This window comes from Crotalus tigris, unplaced genomic scaffold (assembly GCF_016545835.1).
Source record: "Crotalus tigris isolate CLP2741 ecotype Arizona unplaced genomic scaffold, ASM1654583v1 scf7180000017546.9332058, whole genome shotgun sequence".
NCBI lineage: Eukaryota > Metazoa > Chordata > Lepidosauria > Squamata > Viperidae > Crotalus > Crotalus tigris.
In genome coordinates, this window is record NW_024096465.1 from 8,199,088 (window position 1) to 8,223,500 (window position 24,413).

The 24,413-nt window shown below is 37.2% G+C and overlaps 1 protein-coding gene across 19 annotated transcripts in view; it reads right to left on the reverse strand.

Moving 5' to 3' along the window:
- Positions 1 to 24,413, reverse strand: part of USH2A (usherin) — a 466,524-nt gene that overhangs the window by 11,332 nt on the left and 430,779 nt on the right. For 18 of the 19 annotated variants that reach the window (XM_039336192.1, XM_039336254.1, XM_039336301.1 and 15 more), the window contains 7 exons: positions 20,033 to 20,260; positions 16,224 to 17,740; positions 15,454 to 15,769; positions 6,548 to 6,757; positions 5,558 to 5,796; positions 4,474 to 4,691; positions 162 to 338 (listed from right to left, as the gene is read on the reverse strand). In XM_039336192.1, coding sequence (XP_039192126.1) covers positions 162 to 338; positions 4,474 to 4,691; positions 5,558 to 5,796; positions 6,548 to 6,757; positions 15,454 to 15,769; positions 16,224 to 17,740; positions 20,033 to 20,260 — 2,905 coding nt within the window. Of the gene's footprint in view, positions 1 to 161; positions 339 to 4,473; positions 4,692 to 5,557; positions 5,797 to 6,547; positions 6,758 to 15,453; positions 15,770 to 16,223; positions 17,741 to 20,032; positions 20,261 to 24,413 lie in introns of those variants that run through there. The other variant, XM_039336341.1, reaches the window with a different exon arrangement.

Here is a 24,413-nt window from a genome sequence, read left to right on the forward strand (position 1 = left end):
AGATATGGGGAAATAATTTTGGAAATTGTTTTATTACAAAATTGATTGCAAGCTGCCTTAATCATAATCTGATCAAGTTATGGAGGAGTAAGTAATTTAAATAAAGTTGTGCACATACATTGCCCTAAAAAGCAAGATTAAAGCTGAATATTGAAGCTTACTTTTGTCAGATGTCCTTGGCAAATACAGTCTGGTATCAAAGCCACTGTAGATGTGTTGCCCTCCTTCCATTAGCACATATTCCTTCAAAAGCCCATTCAATAGGAAGGTATGACTCCAATCCAGGAAGATGGTGGATAAATTTCCGATTATGATAAATGGAGATTTATACTGAGGAACTGGCAAAAAAAGAGAAATATTAAGACAGTAAATGTATTGATGTAAGCACTGGAGCCATTTTATGACTCAGTTATGGAAAGGCAAAAGCTTTTGTGAAAAAAATTAACTTGTCTAAATGGGAATGCTACAACTGAAGAACAGGACAGACTTACTGTAATAACTAGCATTTTAAATACTGCATTTCATATACTTGGACTTAGCAATTCTTACCCTTTTTTTATTATCAGGAAGACAACTTTTTCTTGCAATAAAACCTCACCCGAAATCATAAGCTTCCTTGTTTTCTGTGGAACTCTTTTATTAATTCTTAATAACTTTTAATTAATCAATAAACACCAACTAGACATTTACATTTTAGAGGGGACTTCAGTATTAATTATAAGAAAGAAGCTAGCCAAATTAATGGCTATTGTTCTATGGATGTTTACATTTATTATTGTTCAGTTAGTAGTTTCAAACAATGGATGATTATCAATTAAATAAAAATGTTTTCAATGAAATAAATAAAATTCATGGGTATTCCCATTCCAGACTGCTGTGTGTCTTTTTGGGAGATGACAGAGATAGAAAAAAAGGCTGAACAACAGTGTGAAAAAAATTATTACTGAGGCTGAGCAATGCTGTTAAAACTAGATCCCTCCCATAAAGACTATACTATAACATAAGGAGTTTTAGTTGGCTACTTGATCCCAGAAATTCTATCAACTTTTACTGTGTTGCTTTACCTTTGCCCCTTTTCACTTCTACTTCATTTACCATCCTATAGTTTATCCCAGTGGCTCTCAATCACAAAGATATGTGGACTTTAATTCCCAGAATTCTGGGAATTACCAAGGATGAGAAACTCTGATCTATCTACTTTTACTCAATGATTGCTGTTGTTATTTGTTTGTTTGTTTTTTGGGGGAACTCTTCAACTCCCCCACCTGCCTTTCCTACTCATCATCATTCCTGTGATCCCAGGAATGTAGCTTGTCTTCTTCTATTTCTTCCCTGCTTCATGAAGTCTGCAAGTGCTGTTTGGTGTTGAGTTTCATTCACATTTGGTGAGTGTTCTTCAGAAGTATCATTCAGGACTTCCTCCCGTAAACTTTTCTGCTTTCCCTATCTCTGGCTTCTTTATTGTATTTCAGGGTTGCTAGACTCAGTTACAACACCGCAGACAATATTGTGTCTGTTGTCATGACTGCAACTTCTAGTTGCTCTCAATGAGTTGGCCCTTGATTGTCAGTTGTTCTTATCTGGAACTGCTGTTGCTTCAGCTCCAGTGCATTCAGCTCTTTTGGGGCTGCTTCCCTTCCTACCTACCTTCTTGTTCTGTCCTGTTTCTTCCTTTTTCCACCACTGAGACACTTCCTCTTCAGTCAAGCCCCCCCCTTTTTTTTTAAAGAGCCAGCATTCCAAATAAGGCATAGGCAAAGGAAGGAGAGCAGTGTTATGTGTTATATGTCCTTTCTCTCACATTCCTCCTCAAGTTACTCCTCAAATAATTAAAACTTCTAACAAACACTCTTGATAAGAGTGAACTAATTGAATGTGAAAAAGACTGAAGTTTGACTACAGTTGCAGTAACTGGGACTATAACATAAATGTGACAGGAAAGTAAAATAGTAATAAATACATCATTTTTCATAATAAACATTTTTAAAACTTCATGAAAGTGAAGTTTCATCAAGCTTTTATACTACTTAGGAAGTACATTTTGCTGCATTTTTAGAATGTAGAATGCTTTCCTCTCAAAGCATTTATTTCATGATATATTGTACTAATCACTTAATCAATCGTCTAATTCATCATTACATAAGCAAAAGGCTAATATTTAGGATGCAAAAGGAAAATAAGAAATCTCCCCTGAGTTTGTGCTAAGCAAAGAAGAAAAAGGATCAAGAAGTGACCTTGTTTTTTTTTTAATATGTTCAGATTCCACCAAAGAAAGTGAAAAAATAGACCATCTGAGCACCTAGCAACAAAATTTTTAATTATTATTGGAAGAGACTTTTATTGGATGAAGTTTAAAACTGAATAAAATTATAGGAGATTGGCTAAAAAAGAAACTTGGTTGGGTAATATAATCCTATTTCAACTGCTTTTGTTTAAGTTTATTTCTAACATTGGGAAAATATGCTTCAATAACAGTAAAATCCTCTGATTTCACAACTCTTTAACATACCACAAAAGCTGCACAGTCTTGAAACTATGTAAACAGCTAAAGGTTTTGACAAATTTGCTTAATTTTTCATTTTCACATTTATATTCATTTCTGATTTTTGCAAGAAACAAGAAAATCTGTTTACTATAAACTGCAGAAATAGTAAGAGTAAATTATAAAAAACTTATACCGTATATTCCGGTGTATAAGGCGACTGGGCGTATAAGACGACCCCCAACTTTTGAGAAGATTTTCATGGTTTAGAAAGTCATCTTATACGCCGGAAAATACAGTAATTTAAAAGGTATATACTGACCACCAGCCATGCAATTGTATTATAGCTATTATCTTTTTGGAATTTTGAAATATAATTTTTCACCATAGTTTCAATTTCTAATGCAATTAATGCTTTTTAGGAAAAAGGAAACAAGGTAACCACAAAATCCCAGTTAAAAAAAATTAATATTTTCCAAAAATGGGTAACTCTTTGATACAGGTTTTATATAGTTTTTTTAATATCATCTTATGTTGCCCCTTTTATTTGCATTTAATCTTAAAAGTGACAGGGAAAAAAAACTGCATGCTAAATTGGAACTATATTTAATGATTCTACCACATCAGTGCCTATTGCTAAAGAAAAAAACTTGCCTCCAGAAGTTGTGGGTACTCCACAACTTCTGTCCTTGTCCTGCCGCAGGGAGGACAGTGACAGCCAGGTATCTCCCCCCCCCCCACAGTTCCTTTGTGGGATTCCCCGTCAGGCAGAAGAGCAGCAGCGGCCTGGATGCCTGGATTCCCCGGCGGGGGGTGGAAGTGTTTCCAGGACAACAGAAGCCTTGGTTTATTGACATATTGGCATGGGACACTTAAACTCTCATCCGGAGAGCCAATCCCCGCGCCAAGGGGTGAGGAGCTTGCTTGGATGTACTCGTAAGTGGTTAGGGGGGGCTGCCACCCCACCCCCACAATGACATAGTTAATAACAATCCGATCTGGCTTCACTTCCCTCCCCCCATGTACTTTGTTCTGGTGCCTTTGGAGAGAGAGAGAGAGAAGGGAGAGAAAGCGCGTGTGCGTGTGTGTTTATGTGTGCGTGTGAGAGAGGAAGGGTTCCCCTTTTTGTAAGTTTGCTTGCTCCGTCTGCGAGGCTCTCTGTCCCCCAAACTTTTGCTGGCCAGCACCTCGCCTTCCTCCTCTTCCTCTTCACTTTCCCTCCTAGCTCGCCTTCCTATGTCTGAGGTGGCCTATGCGTTGCCGTGCGAATTGGCAGCCCGGATGCTCGTTTAAATGTCCCCTGCAGCCAAATAGCCCTGGAAAACGCCGGGGAGAAAGAGGCGGAGCTAGAAGGCCCGCCTGGGGTGAGCCGTGGTAAGGGCACATAAAGGCAGCCAGAAGAAGTGGGCATGTAAAGGCAGCCGGATTACCTCGTCCCATTCCGCCCTGGGAAATATTTCTCCGTTTCTGCCAAAAAAACACCGCTCTGTGGTGCAAAGGGCTGCTGCGCTTAAAATGAAATAATTTCTGGGGTTGTTCTTGTTCCTCTAATAACCCCACTTGCAAAATTCTTGATTGCAAATCCAATTCTTATAACTAAACCGTTTGTGGCCGACCTCTTTGGTTTCTTTTGGTACCCGCATTTTCCGGCGTATAAGATGAGCCCCAACTTTTGAGAAGATTTTCATGGTTTAGAAAATCATCTTATATGCTGGAAAATATGGTAAACTGGCCATTTTCAGTCATCTGTTTTAAAAAGCTACCAAGTAGGCAGAAATTAATGGTATTTTTGAAAACCCAGTTAACAAAAATCCTATTAAAAGAAAAACAAATTAATGTTTTTGCTTGCTATATAGGGTATCATTTACATAGCCTCTTTTACCAAACTAAGAATAACAATTCAGTCCTTAATGGTTATGATCGGAAACAAAGCATTCCTAAAAGTGATGGAAATCAAATCCAGATCCTTATTTTTATCTGTAGAAACTCACCCTCTTTTTCAGTAGTAAAAGTAATCCATTCTGAAGTAGTGCTTCCAGCTGAATTGTAGGACACCACTTTCAGTTTGTAGGTTGTGTAAGGCTGAAGGTCACTCACACTAGAATGCCGGTTTTTCCCACTATATCTCACTTCAATAGGTCCAGGCTTACAAACTCTGTCTATGGGCAGTAACCAAGGAAGACAGGATGTGTACATGTGGAGTTCATATCTATAAGAAAAGAAATCAATAATAAACACATCACTTGTGTTTGTATATTGCTTTCAACTGTAATATGGCTTGTTTCTGGCTTAGTTGATGAGCAATCCATTCACATTATGATGAATGTATATATGAACCAAGGTAATTTAGCTTACTTAGCAAATCATAGCTAAGCAAACCGTAAATTATCACAATATGTGAAGTCAATCCTTTCTGGCAAATGTGAGTTTATCCTTCCCAATATCAAATGCTGATAAAACGGAAAAGTTGACATCCAGCTTAATTGCTTTAGAGTTCTGTATATCCCATTCATTCTACTTATGTGCCTGTGCATGACTTTATAGGAAAATGGTATGTCATTATTTCAGTGAGGCAGTGGAGTAATATTTTCAATAATTAGGGATGAATAAAGATAATTCCCATTGCTTAGACTTCACAGTTGTATTTTCAGAATCAGTAACAAATTGTAATTCATATTATGTTTCAAAAGTCTATATAAATACATGTTAGACACTTAGATTCTACTAAATAGGAAAATAGGAGGAAGAAGAGTATAAGGTATGTTCAACACCTTGACTTATTTATGAAACAATGAAGATAGGATTTAAAAAAACCCTGTTGTATCAATTTTTGTAGTTCTATAAATATTATTACATATATTATCAGATTCGTTTTGTACATCAAAACTATTTCATGAATAAGTAAATTGCAGAAAAGGAAGGGGGTTATACACAAATACACATCTCCCTTGGTAAAGGAAAAGAAGGAAAGGTACAGAAAAAAAATGAGAGAAGTGAGAGAAGTGAGAGACAGGATAGTGAGCATTACTAAAGGTGTGAGTTCCCACCCATAGCGGATTAGTTCTGAGCAGTTACCTTCTCACAATGCCATTGGGTTCCTGAGGAGCATCCCAGAGAAAAGAAGCATTTCTTGAGGTCAGGTTCTGTATATGGGGAGAAGGCTGCTGGGTGGGTGCAGCTGGCTGGGTGGTGACTTGAGCCATTGGCCCCTGGCTGCAGCAGTTGAAACATGTGCAAGCTTCAACCCCAATAGAATAAGTGGTAAAAGGTTTAAGTCCATGGATTGTCTGCTGAGCAGTAGTGCCTTCTGAGAGCTGAAAACAGAACAAAAGCAGAAGTAGACACTGACATGCAAGTAGTCTATGTACTGCACAAGGCTCAGCTGGACAAACTATATATTTGTTCATTGGATTTTTATCCTGCCTTCATTTTTTTTTACAAATCAAGAAGGTGTATTTCAAGCTCCCTCTTCCTATTTTCCCAACAACATCTATAACAATCTTATGAAGTAGGCTGGGCCGAGAGACTGGCTCAAAGTCACTCAGCCAGCTTTCATGCCAAGCAGAAGATTAAAACTCATAGTCTCCTTAGTTCTAGTCCATCACCTTAACCACAAGACTCTGCTGGCTCTCTGACCTAATCCTAGATAGGTTTAGACCAAGAAAAGGCATATAGCTTCCTAAGAAGCAGTGACTAAACCAGACCTTGAATAGTAATACCCAGACTGATAGACATGGTTGGCAAGTTGGTACTTCCACTTTTTTTCATCCCCAAAACTGCACATATTTTGACAATTCCTATAATCCTTCTTTCCTCACCAGTGCCCTTTTTTGAGGAAAAGGTTGATTTCATTTATTTTCTAATTTCATATCAGTAATAGTTAAAATCTAGTCTGAGATTTGCTATACCATTATTCTATGCAATCAAGAGGAATATGGAGGACAATTCAATAATAATAATAATAATAATAATAATAGTAGTAGTAGTAGTAGTAGTAGTAGTAGTAGTAGTAGTGACCACTATCATCAAAATTTCATCAACGCAAAGACTTTGATTCATACTTACCACCTTCTCCTTTCCTTTAGTGCTATTGGAGAAGAACCTGTAGAGGGTGATTATTCCATTTGGCTTTAGAGGAGGACGGATATTGACCACAGCAGAAGTAGAAGCTACAGTCTCAAACAAAGGGGCAGGAAGCCCTTGAGGAGGGGCTGGGCCAGTCTTACATTTTATCCAACTGCTGGCAGTTCGGCCAGCAGAATTAACTGACCAAACCTGAAAAACAAGAGTTTATAACAGGCCTAAAACATCCTTCCAGGGGAAAAAAAAATCAGTATCATTTCTGCTTTTCTTTATTTAACTACACTGCCCAGAGCCAATCTATGCTGCCCAGAGCCCCTCTATGAGGGAGATGAGCAATTAAGAAGTTTGATATAGAAATAAAAAATAACAGAGAATGCTAAATCGCCTTCAGAACAAATTGAATTTGGCAAACGTTTTTGTAGTCTGCATCCGTATTTATTTGTCTATTTATTTATTGTCTTTTCCAATATCTTTTTTTGTAAAAAAAAAAAAAAAAAAAAGGTGCCGGCACTCACACATGTCATACAACCCGCCTTGCCTACCCTACAAGGTTCCATCCAAAAAAGATGCTGGAACTCCGTTCTGGGAGTTCTATGAGAAAAAAAGCCCTGGTCTTTTCATCTCTGGTAAGCTCTCAAAGTGGCTAGAATGCGATCATTATCTTGCCTTGAAATGTAATTTCAGGTGGCATCTGTGGCCAAGACAGTTTTTCCCCAGGTCCATTTGGTCCACCAGTTGCCTCTCTTCCTGGCTCAGGAGGCCTTTCTGATAGACCTTTGTTTCCTAGTCACCCCATGGCTCAACAACTGCAACACACTTAATATGGGGATGCCCTTGAAAACAACTCAGAAGCTTCAGTTGGTCTAGGATGCAGTGGTGCAGGCAGTGATGTCTAAGCCTCAGTCTGCCCATATAACAATTCTGTTCTGTGAGCTGCACTGGTTGATAGTTTGCTTCTGGGTGCAATTCAAGGTGCTGTTATCAACTATAAAACCAAATATAGAAAAAGGTTGTTTGAAGCTACTTACATGCTGTGGGTATAGTAAATTTAGATTTCAGTAAGGCATTTGATAAAGTAGACCGCAGCCTACTTGATAAGATAGACGATATTGTCTATCCCACATTGTTTTATCAGATGGATTTGCTGATCAAATGCACTCAGCATGTGGTTCTTAATAAAACTACATCTACATGGAGGAAAATATGTTGTGTGGTTCCTCAAGGATTTGTCTTGCACACAGTGCCCTTCAACATCTTCATAAATCATTTAAATGAGGAGATTGAAGGGGTGCTCAGCAAATTTAAGGATGATACATAATTGGAGGGAATTGCTAGCACTTTGGAAGGTAGACTTAAGATTCAGAAGAATCTTGACAGACTTGAGCATTGGGCCCTATCCAACAAGATACTGTTCAGTTGTAAGAAAACATGGCACCATGTTTGGAATAGTGCATCCAGTTCTGGTCACCATAGTAGAAAAAAGAGGCTGAAGCCCTAGAATAGCATGGAAGCGCAACAAAGATAAAAAGAGTTCTGGAGACTAAATATATGAAGAACGGCTAAAGAAACTGGGTATGTTTAGCTTAACAAAGAGAAGGCTGAGGAGACATGATAGCAGTCATCCAATACTTGAAGGGCTGCCACAAGGAATCTGAACCTCTCTTTTAAAATTATTATTATATTTAAATATTAATAGCACTGATAAGTGTGATTTTATGTTTTCACTGTAAACCAGTGGTTTGGTAGCCAATGGACTAGGAAATTTAATTAAAAAAACAAAACAAAACAAAAGTAAGTTTTTTTAAGGACTGTACAGTTTTAAAAGATCATCATACATGTCAACATTTCATTACATTCACATGAACAACTTTCAGGATTGACTTTCCATCTGAGTAAATGCTACCACAGTATGCTTGATATTACCATAGAGTTGGAGGATTGAAAGGACTTTAGAGGTTTTCTACTCCTGCTTCTGCTCAGTGCAGGAATTCTCGTGCTATTCTGGACAAATGGCTGTTCAGTTTTTTCTTGAAATCTTCTAATTTTGGAGCATTCACAGAAGCCTAAGAAGACAGGCTGTGAGAGACTGAACAGCTCTCACAGTCATCTCGTCCAGCAATCTCTCACGTTCATTCAATGTTCATTCAATTTACTTCTGAATTATTTAATGTTACACTCAGTAGCATGGAAAGGTTATAACATAGAAGTGCAGTAAACCTTCTAGCATTCTTGATCATTGGCATGAAGTCAATCAGCTCAAGTCACAAACTTCCTTTAGTAGCACAACATACTTAGTCCAGAATGCCTGCAGTAGCAAAAAATCTATGGAGATCATAAGAGAGCCGGAGCCAAGTTGTATGTGAAATGTTAAGGACACAGTGCACCCATGGATCAAAGTTACCCGTGTTATTAACATTTAAATATAAATAATCTGTGCTAAAAGCTTTGTGAATATTTGTATGTACTTTAGCAAATCGATATATCCAGCCTACTCTTAGTATTCTGTTTATTCATATTCATATTCATATTTATACTGAACATGTAATATGTTGATAATATTGCTAAACTGATAATAAAGCAACAAATATATTGCCTAAAATACAATCTTTATGAGGGTTTTGCAAATATTTTATGCACATGGGAAGGGAGCTTCAGTTCTAGAATTCCAAGATGTAATAGCCAAGAAAGTATCTAGTTTAAAGCTCTTCTTTGGAGATGGCTTTGTTTTTGTCAGCTTCACAAAGCCAGGGTGATCTGCACACTATATGAAACTCAGCAGTTATTAAACAAGACCTGCAACAAATCTGCATGAAAATTAAATTTTACTTTCATCAAGGAGAAAATAAACATATGGGAGGATGTTTAATCTTATTTATCAAAGACCATTTGTATAATTAAACATGAATATCATAAAAGGTTGACTGAGGTCACGATTTGCATGAGTAAGTAATTTGTAGAATGTCAGGTGCACTAGATGGAATAGATGGATGTGTGAATATATAGGGTTAAATTAGACTCAATAATAGTGAAGCACACAGTGATCAATCAGAATGATAGATCTAAATGGCAATACAAGGGGACTGTCTGTGTGATTTTTTAGTATTAAGTATTCCTTAGTAAGCTTTCATGTCGGGCAGTTCTAACTGTACTAAAACTTGCTCTTATGCTATCTCCTAATTTTCTGCTGTAACATTTGAATTTATTCCAAACCTTGCAAAGGAAGCCAAAGGTCCTAAATACTTTCATAAATTAAGATTTTTAACTACATAATGGACCTTGTTACTGTGGATTTAGCTTCAGCTGCAACCGAGAAACTACTAGTACATCATTGGTGCTAGAAGATTCAAGAAAAGAAACCAATTTTAGTGGCCTCAGCTGTGCAACTAATGTCTGAAATCTATTTGAAAAGTATTCTGTTGAAGTCATAAGACTATTCAATTGCAAGAAGGCCATCTAACTATTTTTTTATTTATTTCAGGGATCATGCTGTTTCTTTGGAATTGTTGACTCTTAAGTAAATTGTGTGACTCATACAGTATGCTTTACAGACTGAAAGTAAAGAATACAAAAAAATAATTATATATGTTAGAAGGAGGAGGAGGAACAGGAGGAGGAATAATAATTGCAAAAGACAGCTTTCCTTGGAACAGTTTACATTCTAAGATGATATCTTTAACTCCACAAATCAAACATCTGTCTATCCCAGATCCTTGAGAAGGACTTGATAGGTGGATAAAAATACCAAATCCAGTCTCAACATCTGGCTGGCTGGTTGTATGATGAACCATAGTAATAATAGGAGTCCCAGTGAGGCACTACTTTGACGTAGTATTAGGTGTCTTAGGTGCAACGCCAAAACAGCTGGACTATCATTTGAACACCATCAGCACTGATAAAATCACTGTCACTGTAAAAGCCAGCTCCAGATCATAACAACATATAAATGTAATATTAACAAGTTAAAAGTTACTAAAAATGAAATCTTTTCATACAATTTCCAGGCTCAGAAACAAAAGTGTAATATTCAGCTATAACATTAGTATCATACATATTCAATTATTGATATAAATTCATAGGAATCAAATTATTCACTTTTCTAAATAATAGCATCAACTAAAACATTTATGGATGAAGGTGACATGGTAAAAATCTTCACTGTCTCCAAATTATTGTAGATTATCTTCGTGTGGTTAATGTCCTTCTATTTAAACAAGAGTGCCTTGTAATTAAAACCTTCAGTGTTTCAATCCTGCTAAGTTTTTTGGATGAGAAATAGGCAACTTTTATCTGTCAGATAATAAAACCTGGCGACTGAACTCTGGACATAAATGCCATACTAAGACAAAACATCTTAAAAAAAAGTTTCCACAATTCGTTGATTTTGTGACAGAGGGATTAAAAACACAATTTTAAAAATATATATATAAAAGGTAAATCAAAGCTTCAGACAACTTTTGTTCCTTTTAAATATTTTATTGCATCCATAACTAACATGGATGTTTACCTTCAAAAGACAGACAATTTAATAATTTGTTCCTATTGGTACATAATGAGATAGTTAAAACACTCCCAGGAGAGAGATAAGCAGATATTAAAAGGTCTTTCCAATACCTGCACTGACTAAGGGCAACAGTTAATTCAATAGATTCGATCAAAATCACTACTTCTTTCAGGCCTGTTGATTTATTACTTTGGCTGTAGCTAGTCATCACTCATTTTAGTTTGCTTTTCAGAGCTCATAAATTATGCGGTATAAATAAAAAGATACAATCAAGGAAACCATATCAATTCACATAACACCCATGGGATGTATACGCTCCCATGACACTCACAATAATGTCTTTTTAAAACACAGGCCAATCACAGTGTTTGAGTACGTCGGAAACCAACAACCCAAGAGGTCTTGCCCTAATGAAGAATTAGCAGGTTCGTAACTATTGTATCTGTATGTATGAATTTATCATAATTAATCAGGGACTTTTTATTTACCTGAGCAATTGTGCAAAGATTAATCACCAACTTCATTCATTGAAAAGGGATAAAGAGATTTGTTTTCTCCCACCTCTGTTCCTGTTTCTCTCTGATGTTTCATAGAGACCAGCACTCACTAAGCTGCACCAACTGGAAATCAGCTTGTCTAAAGACCAATCAGCAGTCAGCAAACAGCAAATACTGCAGCTATAAAGATAGGAGCCCAATCAGTCCCTGCTTCGTTGCCTGTGGTCTACATAGATCATCTTGCTTCTGAAGATACCAACAATCGTTGCCAACAAAACATCAAAAAACTGTTGTTTTAGACCACTGTCATTAAACCCTGAAGGCAAACACTGCCCCTGATGCTTTATATATCTGAATAAATAATGATAGTTTCATTTATTTCCCGAATTAAAATCCAATATAAAAACAGTTTTGCAGAATTCTTTCCCCCCCCCCAAAAAATGCTCCATAAATCAGATGCCACCAGTGAAAAGGCCCTGCTTTGATAGACAGAAATCACAGCTCTGATGATTAGTATCTCAACTGAAACATTTTTAAATCAAAGCATGTTGTGGGTCTCTAGATTGCAATTACTGATTGCAATTCTTTGTACTTCTTTGGAAGATATTCCAGCTGGCCTTTGAATTTTAGGAGTCAAATTAAATTCTAGGCAAACCTGTGAGTTATTACAAATGCATAAACAATGTGTAGTTGATAAACTTTTGTATCTTCCCTCCAAATAGGATATTGGCATTGTTTGAAAACAAAGTTCTGTGAACGTTTGTCTCAGAGAATGAGATGTAAGACACTATAAATAATATGACATTCCTTGTCCATCTTTTAAAAATTGATACTTAAGCTTACATACCTATACCTTTGAGCAAAGAAAGGACAAATGGTTCTCATTTATTTCATAGCCATTGTTCTTGTTAATACTATCTAAGTTTTCCCTGATAGCATTTCAGCAAACCCATTATCCAAATACTTAAATGATCTCACTTGTTCTATCTCCTTACCATCTAGAGCCCATCTATGTCTCTTTGATTTTTAATAAATATTGCCACCTTAGTTTTTGAATCATTTATCTGTAAATATGCCTTCCTAGAGTAAGTGCCAAACTCTGTCAGGATTCTTCTCATCCCAATGTTGTTGACATGACCACCATGTTGTCTGGTACTTTCTAACTGGAGATTTCAGAACTGAACCTGGGGTCCTTGGTGTGAAAAGAATTGTTCCATCTTAAGATCTTTCTCATGCTGCCTTAGATTAAAGAGTTTGTTAAAGCTTCAGAAATAAAAAGAAGAAAAAATATTATGATTTAGTTATATTGTTAATGTCAGAACCATCAAGCTGGACTCTGAAGATTGACAGTATTTTTTAAAGGCTTCTTTCCATTTCAGAAAATTTAGTTGCATTTAAAACTTTATGGCCAACAAACACAACTCTGAGAGAGATGCAGAAGAATCAATATGATGCTTAATGAAAAATAAATCTGGGTTTCATCAGCATAATAGTGAAAGTCAATTCCTACACTTATGAATTAGATGTCTCACAATTCAAAATTTTGTGGCTGACAAAGAGTTAAATGACCACAAAATGTTGAATTTACAGTGTTCACAGTAGTGACGTCTGCCTGCAAAAGATGGAGTGAAACGCAGAACAGATTGTTTTACATTTGGTAGACTGGGTGTTCCACCCAACACATAGTTATATACAGGGCTTTTTTCCTCATAGAACGCCCAGAATGGAGTTCCGGCACCTTTTTTGGATGGAACCTTGTAGGGTAAGCAAGGTGGGTTGTATGAACCTTTTTTTTTTTAACAAAAAAAGCACTGGTTATATATATATATTTGTTTTCTGAGATTTTCGCGGGTGTTTGGTTATTCGGGTTTTCTCCCGCGTCAAATTGGAAGTGTCTTGGCGACATTTCAATGAAGTCTCATTTGTCATCTTCAGGCTGGTGTTTTCGGCTTCGTGCACGAAAACACCAGCCTGAAGATGACGAATGGGACTGCGTCGAAACGTGGCCAAGACACTTCCAATTTGACGTGGGAGAAAACCCGAATAACCAAAGACCTACATATATATATATATATAAAGAAGAATACAGACATGCTTTTTTTTTCACCTAGACACCTTCTCCATTTCAAAATAAAACTGATAACTGGTAGCATATATACCTTAGTGCATCAGTGACTAATTTCAAAATAGCTGTTAATAAAGATTTGATAAATAAAACAACAAGCAAAACAAAAATAAGTGAGCAATGGCTTGCAACTTATTTGAATACTTATTCAGCGTGCTAATGGTTTCAGCTGAAATCTAACTTTTTGGATGCCATACGATGCTATCAAACTGCATATTTCTGCATAACATGTGAAAGTGCATTTTCACAACCCTCCCCCATTACTGGCAAGCTCAGAATGTTTGATAGTTTCAGTTGGGGCATTTTAGTAACATCTAAATTTGAGTGCAATCTCTGAAAAGATTGGGTTTAATTGCAGTAAGAATGGTCAAATATTTCAGAAATAAAATAGATAGTTGCACTTTTGCTTAAACCTAAATTTGAACAATGTAAATCTCTTCTAAATATGGTCTTACTTTATTGTTCAATATAACATTCGGGAGCAACATTGTGCAAAATGATAGGTTGTCCTTGATACAGTATGTTACAGCTCATGTAAATGCTTTTAAAAGGATGCGTGCTAGAAGAAATATCAAGATTCCTATCATTTGAATAATTAAAACCAGAAGGCTGAATATATACTAATAACATTTTCCAAAGGAAGCTCATCATTTCCTTAAAAGGTCAGAGATTGTCACAATTATTAACCACACTGTCAGGGATTAGGAAAAATAGGGCCAATTGGAAAATATGTAAATATTATTTAATTAGATTTCTTCAGCCAGCTTATAGTTTGCCAAGATTTCATAAAACTTCTGGTTTGTCTGCCTGTATCTGTTTGCCAAAACGGCATAAAACCTGTTAATTTAAGTGTATTCTCTCTCTCTCTCTCTCTCTCTCTCTCTCTCTCTCTCTCTCTCCCTCCCTCCCTCCCTCACTCCCTCCCTTTCTCTCTCTCTCCCTGACACACAGAGATTCCAGCCTCTAATGTGAAACGATGAATTCCAGAAAGCATTCTAGCAGTTTTCTCATTGTTAACTCATTGAAGCTCAAAGAAAATGGCATCATTAAAAGTAGGAAATCAAATAATTGAAGAGCCATCATCTGTGATGAAACACAGGCTTTCCCGTGATGTCAAACATTCCTCTGAAACTTGCCATGTGCAACCATCTATATCCCAGGTGCACCTATGCAGAATTACAAGAAGCATCCAAAACTTTTCAGTGAAAAAATTTGTCCAAGTTCCCAAGATCCCCATCTGTCCAGTTCAAAAAATGCTAGGAATAATTACTGAAATTAAGGAACCATTGTTGACTCTTGATTGTGACAAGTACAGTATAAGAGACCACTGGATATGCTATATCACTCAGATAATATGCTAACTGAAATAGTCCTTATGGGGACTAAGTCAGCCAACAAGACAAGAGAGAGAAATAGATTTACACAAACCAACTCCTACTCCTCCTCTTCACACACACACACACACACACCAATTTGTATATGTCTAGACCCTATGTGGGAAAGAGTTACATCTGCATCAGAACTGGAGAACAAGGCACTCATATCCATTCAGCATCATGCCCCTGGCAATTTGTCAAGTTTGCTATATCACAAAACAAGTTCATGTATAAAGAGGAATTGCTATGCCATCTTGAAGCACTGTGATCACTGACAATTCTTAGAGGGAATAATACCATTGCTAAGATACTATATATTAACCATTTGATAAAGAGAATTTCTCAGTGAGATGCCCAGAAATTTTCACTGTAATCTCCCATTTTCATACCTGATATTCATATTCAGTGAAAGGCAGGAGCGTGTCATCTTTGAATGAAGTGGATGAACCATTATAAACAAGGCTGATGTTCTGTTGATTGGGTAATGGCTGTCTTCGATAAAGTTCATAATGTAAGATGTCTCCATTTGGGTGCTTTGGGCCAGTCCACACAATGGAAAGAACAGTCTGGAATCCATCAGGACTTGACTGGACATCTATGAAAGGAGCTGGCTGTATTTCAGGGGGTGCTTCAAGAGTTTGTATGGATGCCCATTCACTGTGAGTACAGCCCAGGAGACTGCAAGCTTGTACTTGTACTTCATACCTTTACAAACACAAATCAGAAATGAGCTAGTAGAATCTAGGCTTTGCACAACATATAAAGGTAACACAAAGTACAGATGTTCCACAAAACAAAGTTTGCAGACATTCAAACAAAGAAGAAATGCATTCCTTCAAAATCACTGGATTGTAATTTAAGGTCTTTTGGTGAGTAAGAATCTAATCTCATGAATTGAAAATCTGGGCAGAAAAGAACACAACACTGAATTTGTTAGAAATATAAAATCTGATTGGCAAAGGCTAGCTATAAAAGAAAAGAAACTGATTGACTAAGTAAATTTAATCAACAATCCTTACAATGGACAAACTAATATGCATGCACCTCCCAGCTTTTTCATGGATGCAGTGAGCGAATATGCCTTGGGAAATTTATTTATGTTCTAAAGTACAAGAATTCCCTCCTCATTTACTTATTAAAACATATGCTTACAACATACCTGTGATAGGGTTTTAGTTCTGTTAAATTGTAAGACTGTCTTCCAAAGGAATCATGGAATGAATCCAGATAAATCACTTTCTTTTGTGATTTAATAGGCTCCCGAAGAATGATAGTATAATTGATTATGTTACCATTAATCTTTGCTGGAGGATCCCAAATAACCAAAATTGTCTGTGAGGACCATGGATGCAGCAGAGGTGGAGACATTCCAGATGGGGCAGAAGGATCGGTTCTTATCTTGGCTATCTGACTGGTGACACTCCCTTGGCTGTTGGTTGCAGTAACAGTATAGATGTATTCCACTCCAGGAGTTAACATAAAGTCCTTATAGTGTCTATTTAGACCTGAATAAACCAGCAATCCATTCCTCCTTAGCTCATAACTCTGGATTTTACCATTTGGATTATTGGGAGCTTTCCATGTAATTTCTAGAGATTCTGAATCTGTCACTAATAACATGGGAGGATCTAAGTTAAGAGGAGGAGCTTCTGTTGTCCAAGCAGATTGGGATGCACTAACAGTGCAGCCTCCGTTGGTACAGGCAACCAATGTGATGTCATATTTAGTATAAGGTTGTAGATTCAATACTGTCTTGAATAAACTCTTTCCAACATATTGTTCTTCATCATTCAGCTTTAAAATGTACTTTATGATTTCACCATTTTGAATTTGGGGTGGTGCCCAAGATATATTAATCTGGGTTGAATGTATACCTTCTAGAGTAGGAGGGCTGACTATTGCTGGAGCTGCCTCTAATGTCCGTATTCTGGAACGGTCACTAGAGCAGCACCCTCCCAAGGTACAAGCAGTTATTAAATAATTGTATTCTGTATATGGAAGCAGGCCTTGATCAGTATAATTGAAGGTTGAAGCATCAAAGCTAAAAGGATAGGGAACATCATTTCTTTGGAGCTTATATGATAGCAAAACACCATTGCTTTTTTCTGGGAGTGACCATGAAATCCATATTTTGCTGGGATTTTGAGGGATATAAGTGAACATAGGAGCAGCCATGCCTTCTGGGGCAGCTTGGCTGGTTTTTGCAGCAAACCAAGGACTATCAGTGTAGCCTGCTGAATTCCAGGCACGTATTTTATACTCGTATGTAGTCCATGGTTGCAAATGCTGAGCATGATATACAAATGTGTTACTCCCAGTGTTATATTCTGTGAAAACAATGTTCTCTTCTTCTGTCGTTCTATTTTCCCCTGAAGCATTTTCTTTGGTGTGTCTGTGAATAACTTCATAGCGCATTATTTTTCCATTTGAATTAATTGGCTCAGACCAGCTCAGTTCAATGCTGGTTGCATTCACCAAATGGATTACAGGAGCCATTTGAGAAGCAGGAGGGGCTGCATCTGTCCAAATTTGCTGCGGCGAAGAGCGAGTGCAACCAGCTGCTGTACAAGCTTCAAGAATGAGAGTGTATTCAGTGAAGGGATCAAGACGTCTGAAGAGGAACTGACGAGACAAACCACTATATTCTAGATTACCATCGTTGAAAATATTGTAAATCTGAAAGGAAAGACAATGTCAAAACATTATCAGCAAGACCATTAGTGGCCACATCAGGCAACCTTTTAAACCTAATACAACCCACCAAATAGGTACAATAACTTTTCACAGGCTCCATTGGTAGCCCATCCCTGCTGCTCTTTGGATATTGTAAAAACGGGGGGTTTATTAAAGATCCAGCAGGTATAATAAAAAGCATGAACCCCTCTTTTGTTTGGGGAAAAAGTTTTACTCTGTAAGGCTAACATATTTTATTATGATAAAAAAGAGGACATTGTTAAAGTATACTTTAAAAAAATACTTATTGAAAATATGTGATTGCTTTTAACACCTTATCTTAGAGATTTTTCACAGTCTTTTACAATGGTCACATAAAACTTTAACCCCAGCCCCTTTCTTGATTTAAAAATCAAGACTAGATTTAAAAATCTATCTATTCATCCATAATTAAATCAGACTGAACTAAGTGGATCCTTCTTAGAGCTTTTCAGTACCACCAAAATAAGACATTTTCATGTCTTTTTCCCCAGGAGAGTGATTCATCTAAAAGGTCAAACACTTACTATATAATAAAACTAAAACTGATAAGTCTTTAAATTCTACGGATGATTCTTTTACTGTAAGTGTAATGACTGGAGATCTGTGGAGATCCTCAGTCATCCAGGTCATGGTTATCCCAAAGGTGTCTTTTCAAAAGGCAACTGGACTTTATTTTTCCTTGAAGATGTTTTGCTTCTTGGATGAGAAGTGAAACATCTTCAATTAAAAACAAAGTCCAATTGCCTTTTGAAAAGGCACCTTTGGGATAATGACTGGAATTTATAGAAGGGGAGACAGATGGTAAAGAGCCAATCAAGAAATCAGCTGTGAGTTTTTCAAAAAATGCCTGATAAAGTTGCTCACTAGCAATAAGTAAGCAAAGACTGATATCTTGCTTGCTTATGGATTTATTACATATCATCTCCTATCTTAATAGATTCTAGGCCAGTGGTTCTCAACCTTTTTAATGCCACGACCCCCAACCGGTCATAAGCCGAGGACTACTCAACCAGTCGTAAGTCGAGGACTACTCAACTGGTACAGCACCGTTTGCAGAATGGGACTTTTGGCGGGCTCAGTAGGGCAGAGACAGCCTGGACAATTCCTATGGGCTTTTGAAAGCCAATAGAATTAGACTCTATTCAAGAGAGTCTATTCTATTGGCTTTCAAAAGCCAATAGAATAAAAGTGAGTAGCACAGCTAAGGAAAAGGGGGAAAAAAATGGCGGACTGCGTTGTTTGGCGACCCCCGTGAAATGGTCATTTGATCCCAAGTGGGGTCCCAACCCACAGGTTGAGAACCACTGTTCTAGGCAATTACATATACAAATAAAATAATAATAAGTATTCTGGGATAACTTTAATTCTAAAAATTACAATAATCTTTAAAACTAATCTCAGTGTTGATGACTCAAGTCAATCTCCAAAGCATCCCAGAAAAGCCATGTTTTCATGAGTCTTCAGAAGTCCATGAGAGTCACCCCTGCTTTTTGTAGCAAGTTATTCAATAGGCAAGAAATTCCCACAAAGAATTCCCAGGCTTCCTTCTACAGTACTTCTAAGAAGGTGAAGAATCTGGATCATCTAGATAAGGAAGCAGAATTGATTTGGGAAAGGCAGCCTCTTAAATACCAATGGGCAAAGAAATATAAAACTTTAAAAGTAATGACTGGCACCTTGAATAACTCTTGAATTCACCTGCAACCAGTAGCTCCTGCAGCAACAGTGTGATATGGCAGTACCACAATTGACCAGCTGCATTTTGTTTAGTTCAACTGAAATTTCTGGGTGGTCTTCAAGGATAGTCTCATTTAGAATAAATTACAGTGGCTCCTTGGTACTCAACTGCTTTCAAACTCATTGAATTTGGTACTTAATGCATTTTGACATTAACACTTTTTCCCGGTACTTATAATTTGTTTGGTACTCAAAGCACAAGCTAGAACTTGTCGGTGTTGGCTGACTTGTGACTCACTATTATTTCTTATAGAAAAAAATTGTTTGGTTCTCATCATTTTTGGTACTCATTGCATCTCTTGGAACCAAATAATGAAGAGTACTAAGGTGCCATTGTATAGCATACAACTATATTATACATGAACTACAATTGTGAGTAGTCATGAAGTTCTATATTAAAGGTTTGCAGTATTGCAAATTAAAACATTCGTAATATACTAGAGCATTAATGAGTTTTATAACATGACTTTCTCCACAATGTTTCTGTTCCACCTTGATGAACTAAGATTCAATTACCTTAATGTTACCATTGGGCTTGGAAGGCTCTGCCCATCTGAGTAATAATGCCCTGCCATTCTCTTTCTTGTCCATTGTAAAGTTGCTTAGGCCACTTGGGGAAGCTTCCAGGGTGCGCACTGAAGTCCATGGACTAGCAACTTGCCCAGCATTATTGACAGCAACAATATGAATGTCGTAGATTGTATATGGCTTCAAACCAAACAAGTAAGTTTGATACATCTCTCCCTATAGGTGAAAGAGACAAATTTGTGGTTTTTGTATGTGATTTGCCTGAAGATTGAGCATTTACATAAAATATCTTACACTATCAACTAGATAGGTAAAAGAGTTTTTGTGGAAGCAATTTTCACAAGATTGATTACAATGTACTCTCATAAACACGTACAGTAGTATTGAATGGACTCCACTAATGTCTGTTGGTCTTGGGTCAAATACATACTTTTTGTCATAACAGAAAGAAAAACTTCTATTCTACTTCAGCACTATTCTATCCCACCATCCATGCCACACATGTTTGCTCTTCTCCCATTACCAAGCTATGCTTCCTGTTTTGTTTTTTATATGAAGCAGTGTGTCTTTATCATCAGTAACACCCTAAATTAAAATGTAACAATCTAAAAGCTGAATAAAAATGGTTAAAATACTATTAAACAACACTGGGAGACCTAAAGAATCAGGTTAGGGACAGATCATTGATTATTGACAAATGAAATCGATCTTTGTGGTTGCTAAGAGTTAACACCAAGTTGATGACACATTATCAGTCAATCAGTTATTAGACCCACTTAAATGACTTGGCTGAAGAAGATGGGCTCACTTCCTTTTCAGATGGTAGACAATATGATACAGTTCCCAAGGAAGCGAGAGAAGGCTCTTTCTTGCATACCTAAGAGATGGGCCTCTGAAAGTCCAAGCCAAAAGTGTGCACTATTTGAAACCAAAGTGAGTAAGGATGCTTTGGATCTTGTATGGGCAGCCTCACTATACCTCTTTGCAGTTCCTTAAAGGAAGAGTGTCTTTTGTAGGGTGCATTGACAACTGTGTAGGCTCATGGAAATATATGTTTGATTTACTACTTGGGCACATTTAGGAAAGAGTCTGCCGATATTTTTAATGCCCATTCAAAACTGATTCTGGCATATTTCTACTGCAAGAAAACAGCTCTTTCATGATATTTGCACTTAGAATTCTTTACACACTTTTCACTTGGATGGTGATTAGATACATCCCCTTATGATTAGTTCATAAAAAAAAAAAAGACTCAATTGCTTGGTTTTAGTTAAGTAGCTAAAAGCCACACTTCCAAGCTTCTAAATATTTAAATATCTGGTAAGCGGCAAGATGAAAAAATAATCTCTTTTTTGCAGAAAAATAATCTTTTTTTAAATATTAAAAGTTAGATAATAAATATTTAATAGTTATTTTCCCACAACAATGAGCTTTCCTTTTAGATAAATATAGCACAGCATTTGAATGTCCATTTTGAATATTAAAGCTCAAAACCCACCATGACTGATTATAAATATACTTTTCAATGACAATTATTCCTTACTCCTTCCATGTTGAAGAAGGCAAGTGCCTTGCGAATAATAATGATGAATGCAAGGGGGTGCAGTGGCTAAATAGGAATTTTTGCTTTTCATTCATTGCAAAGATGAGTAAAAATTCCTAAGCTATAAGATCTAAATTTGCAAAAAGCACTCTATCAATCAAATGCAGATGTCAATGTACTTTTGTTTAAATTCATCCCATATACATTTATTCAAAAGACCTACTAAGTTCAGTAAAGGTTAGGCAGAACTGTGCAGTCCTCCTTTACTACAATACTAGAATGCTTCCAGGGAAGACTTTTCTAGTGACATTTACAGATTTGATTTCTATTATTTAGGGAGAGGTTCCCAAAATTACTCAGTCTAAGATCTAGGGACAAGGCTGCAATTCTTTTATTACTGCTCAATTTATTTTTATTTTCTTCAAAATTGACTGTACTGAGAATTGTGGAAGTGTTGTTATTATAAACCAAGAAATTGAAATTAAAACCTAAAACAATTTTTCCCCCCAAGTCTTTCCTTGCCTTTCCTTGTCCCTTTGGAAAAGCAATGCTGAAACCACTTCTGATTTCTAATGAAGGGAAAAAAATGGAAGTTCCGCAGGTCCCAAGCCTGCAGTCTAAAAACAGTGAATAGAAAACTCTTGTATCTATTTGTTTCTAATCTTCAATTGGACAAAACTGGATAACAATAACAATAATAGAGTTGGAAGGTACCTTGGAGGTCTTCTAGTCCAACCCGCTGCTCAGTCAGGAAATCCTATACCATTTCAGACAAATGGATGTCCTGTCTCTTCTTAAAAACTTCCAGTGTTGGAGCAGTCACAATTTCTGGAGGCAGGTTGTTCCACTGATTAACTGTTCTAACTGTCAGGGAATTTCTCCTTAGTATTAGGTAAGTATAGAGAACAATGATTGAATCAGGGAAATTCAAATGGGTTAACTTATAGAATACCAGATCCATGATTCTGGTGAGAATGAAATTTGGGGAAATTGTGGTTGCTTCAGCACCATTGTGTCTTTTGACTACACTTTCCCAAAACCTTTACACTGTGAGTTGCAAGGGAAATATTTGCATCTCAAAACTGTATGCAGTCTATTACGTTCTGTCCACAGAATTCATTTGGTCCCTGAAGCAGGACAGTGAATAGAAAATATGGAGATCTCTGGTGTGGGGAAGCAGAGTAAGTTGAATGGTGTGACATTTGCAGGTTCCCTGGTACTGGCAGGAACATCTGGCTAATGAGATTTATTATCTATTTATCTCATTAAGATCTCTGCTCAGCAGTATCTCTCCAAAATGGCAAAGCTAGCACTTGGGTTTCATTCATTTTCTCCACTCTCAGCTTCTTTATTGTAGCCATACACATGGAATAACTTCCGTGTTGGTCTTGCAAACACATTGAAATTAGGACGCACAGCTCAGCTCTCAATTTAAGGGCTCGAGACCATTCACTCTTTGCTTCACACTTTACTTTGATGTTCTGTGACTGGGACTGAGGATGACCAAGTGGATTCCAAGGTAATGCTTAGAGGTGCTGGCCTAAACATTTACTACTTGTTGAAAATGGGTCTGGCAAAACTAAAACGCCTCTTGTTTTCTGTAGCTGGCCTCTCCCTGTCCATTGTATCTTACTATGCCAGCCTGTGTATGCTGTTTCTGCTAATGCAGGTTGACCTCCCTGGACTGTGGGATGCTGTGACATCATAATGGCAAGCTAGGCACCAAGTTCCTAGATCACAATCATGTGACTGCATGGATGCTGCAACCAATAAAAGTGCAAGGACCAGTTATAACTACTACTCACACAGACCCGTTGTAAGGTTTAACAGCCATAGATCAAGTGGTTGTTAAGTGAGGACCTGTATACCTAAGGCACAGTTCTGTACTCTGTCAGTGATGACAGGGTCCTTCATAGAAACCAAACATGCTAACAGCTAATCCATCACTTCTGAAATCCCAAAGCCAGTGCTCTCCTTTTCTATCTTTGCATCAAAAATGTATTGCAGTGAAATCCAAATAGTACTTGGCAGGATCAATAGCTTCCAAAGGATCTATTATATATATATATTAAAAATAACGTTAAAAATTGAAGAATAACAATTCCTGGGTATATACATAGTGGTATAGTGACATAGTGATCGCCCTGGATTGGGAATTGCACCGGACCACATGAAGGAGGAGTACGGAGGATATCAAGCACATACTAAATTAACTCAAACATCCCGGAGAGCGCTTACAATAATGAAACAAGGTGGACCTTGGATTCAATTAGATGACATGCTGGGAGCAATGGGGGGAAATAAAAGCATGGAAGGGGTTAATCATGAGGACTGTGAGGGTGCTGGAGGGACGATAAGAGTAGATGCACTGAAAAACAAGGACCACAGTGAAACCCTTGGTATGAAGAATGGTGATAAATGCACAAATAAGTGTGATGTGTGCCGGAAGAGTGGAAGAGATAAATGCCCCAGAAAACACAGGAGGAGGGGCCAGCTCGATAACGAGAACACTTTAAGTCTGGGAAATTCACGCTGCCTTCCCGGCTCAAGAACTAAAAGGGGTGGGGAGAGGGGCGATCATGCAGATGTAAATAGGGATCGTAAGAAAGAGTCATCTAATACTGAAAGTGAAGTTAGAACCAATCAGCTGGGACCCATCACGAGGTCCATGCGCAGAATGCGGGGGCGGCTGTACTCATAAGCAAGTTTCCTTACCGGTTGGTTTGTACCCTGATGATGATGGCAGATTCCTAGCCATCGAAAGCTTGGTTTTATCTATTAAAACTGTATTGTTTTTATCTCCTGGTGATATATATATCCAAATTT